The sequence below is a fragment of the Galeopterus variegatus genome, unplaced genomic scaffold (genome assembly GCF_000696425.1).
Source record: "Galeopterus variegatus unplaced genomic scaffold, G_variegatus-3.0.2 Scaffold2523, whole genome shotgun sequence".
In the NCBI taxonomy this organism is placed as follows: domain Eukaryota; kingdom Metazoa; phylum Chordata; class Mammalia; order Dermoptera; family Cynocephalidae; genus Galeopterus; species Galeopterus variegatus.
In genome coordinates, this window is record NW_007728634.1 from 21,374 (window position 1) to 24,339 (window position 2,966).

At 38.6% G+C, this 2,966-nt stretch overlaps 1 protein-coding gene across 1 annotated transcript in view; it reads left to right on the plus strand.

Annotated features, from left to right (window-relative positions):
• LRRC2 (leucine rich repeat containing 2) overlaps nucleotides 1-644 on the plus strand; it is a 16,086-nt gene extending 15,442 nt beyond the window's left edge. Inside the window, exon 4 of the mRNA XM_008582125.1 lies at nucleotides 286-644. Coding sequence (XP_008580347.1) covers nucleotides 286-335 — 50 coding nt within the window. The 3' untranslated portion in view covers nucleotides 336-644. The remainder of the gene's footprint in view (nucleotides 1-285) is intronic.
• The last annotated feature ends 2,322 nt before the right edge of the window (nucleotides 645-2,966 follow it).

The following is a 2,966-nucleotide window of genomic DNA, read 5'->3' on the forward strand; positions in this document are numbered from 1 at the left end:
TCATACAGTTTCCAAGATCTTGAGGTAGCTCTGTGAGTTGGTTGGAAAGATTGCAAAAAAATAAGAGTTAATGATTCTATCTTAGATCTAAATATTTCCAAAGCTTCACTACACATTTGTGATGGCTGACTTAATGATGATAAATGATTGTTTACACCTATACATTTTCTCTATATTTAAAACATGAATTAGCAATAATTTGTGTGTTGACATTGGCCATGGCATGTAGTTACACTTGATAATAAAATGGTGAATGGTTGAGTATATTTTTTCCTTTTGTTACAGAATCAGTTCCCAGCTATACCACCAAGGTATCATTTAGCCTTCAACTTTGATGTCATCCATCAGAAGACTGCAAAATCTCATTATCTTGTGGAGCTTTAAATCTTTGTGCTATGGATCATGTCATATAGGATTAATGGCTTACACTTAAGGACACAGTCTAGAAACTGCTGTCACAGTTGTTAAGAAAAATGATTTTCAAATTTCAAAGCTATGAATACCTCCGTCCATGGGCTAGAGAAGTGATGTTAGTTTATATATTGATATTTATAGCTTCATTTGCATATACTTGTTTCCAAATAATGCATGTTTAATATTTTAGAGAATTTATTATTTTAAAAAATTATAACTTAAAGACCAAATTCTGAAGTTGAATGCATTGTTTTCAGGAATCAAGGATAAAGGGATTGTGAAAAGGGGTTGAGAAGATATAAATTGAACTAGTTGGATGAGAGTTTATTTTATTATTTTAAGAGAGTTTTACAGCATTATTTCTTTTATGGCAAATAATTTTCCTTGGGTTTATACGGACTGCTATTTCTATATGTTTTAAGTTATATTTTGAATTCACTAATTTAAAGTCTCAGGAGAGACTTTAGGTATGATCTGGGCCTTGAAGGTAGGAAGAAGGGCTGGAATGTCTGCCCATGCATTGGGCATAGGATGCTCAGATGAGCGGTAGCCCTCGTTGAGGAAGTGTGGGCTGGTTGATCATGGGAAGCCTTGAATGGCCTGTATGGATGGCCATCCTGTCCTGAGTGGCCACCTTGGGGGTTCCAGGACCCACCTCAGGGTAAAGAGTGGAGGCAGTGCCCTCAGGGCCCCTTCCTCCACTGTGGCCATCTAGAGTAATGGAGATGATAAGGCCACACTGATAAGCAGCCCTAGCAAGGTTTCCTTATGGGTACCACAGGAGAGCTTTGCCCATAGCAAAGATGCTGCTCTCCAGAGGGAGCCCACGGGACTGTGTTTGACCTTGGCAAGGGTGAGATTCATTATGGGGCTTTGGGCTCTTCTATGATGTCACATGATTTGGAGAAATTGTACACAATCTCTATTTTTATACCACTGTCTTGGGCGACCCACGGGACTGTGTTTGACCTTGGCAAGGGTGAGATTCATTATGGGGCTTTGGGCTCTTCTGTGATGTCACATGATTTGGAGAAATTGTACACAATCTCTATTTTTATACCACTGTCTTGGGCGACATAGACAGGATTGTGGCTGATTGTCTTGAAGATAAGCTTCAAAGACTACTTGTTTAGTAGCCTTTGTGATTCAGAAGGAAAATATGCATATATTCACATATTTATATATGAATGGACTCCTCTCTGGTCCAACCCAGTGCTGTCCAATAGAGCTTTCTGCAGTGATGTAAATCTCCGTCTGTGTTGTACAATGTAGTAACCACCAGACACATGTGGCTCCTGAGCACTTGAAAGTGACTGGTGTGACTGAAGAACTACATTTTAAATTTAATTTAAATAGCCACATTGTTCCATCCCGGCCAAACCCAAGGCTTGAGTCACCCCAAAAGAGGCAGCTGGGGAATTCCCATAAGGGATTCCCCCTAACTGTCCCAAGATGTAGTTGGTTGGGATTCCAAAGAAAGAAGCAGTAAGTGCAGGGTGATCAGTGCAAAACATTTATTAGGAAAACTTACCTATAGAGGGAGCTGCAGCTTATCCTCGTGGCAGACAGTGAGACCAGGGATGTTCTGCTTAGGTATGTCCCCAGCAAGGGGGTCGGGTTATGGAGTTTAAATGAGGGTTTAAGGAATTTGGCTAGCTTCTATGTGTTTAGCAATGTGGTTGATGTTTCAGTATTTTGAGCAACAATCTAAGCAAGCTTATCAGTGCCTGGGAATGTTCAGGTCCTCATGGGTTCAAGCCTGCTGGGGAAAACATGAAGCTGGCCAAGTCACACGGTGGTCAAGGCACTCTGTTTCTCCGTCAGGACAGAAAAAAGTGGGGGAAACCATGGGTCCCTCACACATGTGGTTACTATACTGGAGAGCACAGGTCTAGCCAGTTGGGTTTTTTGGAAGTTAATCTGGGATAGAAATGAAGGATGACTTGTATTTTCTCTTATCTGAAGAACCAGTCTGTTCTCAGAGGCATGCATTTAAAAAGGGTTATTATTGACACCCCAATATTTTGTCTTGATGGGCCTAATCATAAGTCTAAACATTTTATCCTTGACAGATGTAAAATAGGCAGAACATTCTAAAACCACATGGGAATGCTTCAGTAGAGGGTGGCTTCAACTTAAAAACAAACTCTGAGAAGTAGGTTGAGAGATAAAAAGAGTAGGAAAATGAGAAATCACTGTAACTGAAACTTAAACAATTATATTTTTCTTTTTAACATTTAAAAAATATAATTCCAATTTGTTAGTTGTACTATTTGAACGATTTTAGAATTTTATTTCATGCCAGGGTATATGTTATATATAGTCAAGTGGAAAATATATCAAAAAAGGGGAGAAAGTGGGGACTCACACAAATAGACTGTCCATAATTTATTTAAATTTTATTTCAATAAAACCAGTCTTATGTGTAAAAACCTTGTCTTGGTGGCATATATAAATAATGTGAAAATACTGCATTGATATATAATTATTTCATGTTATATAACACCCCAAAACAAATGTACTATTTGAATACATTTGTAGAGACAGTATTT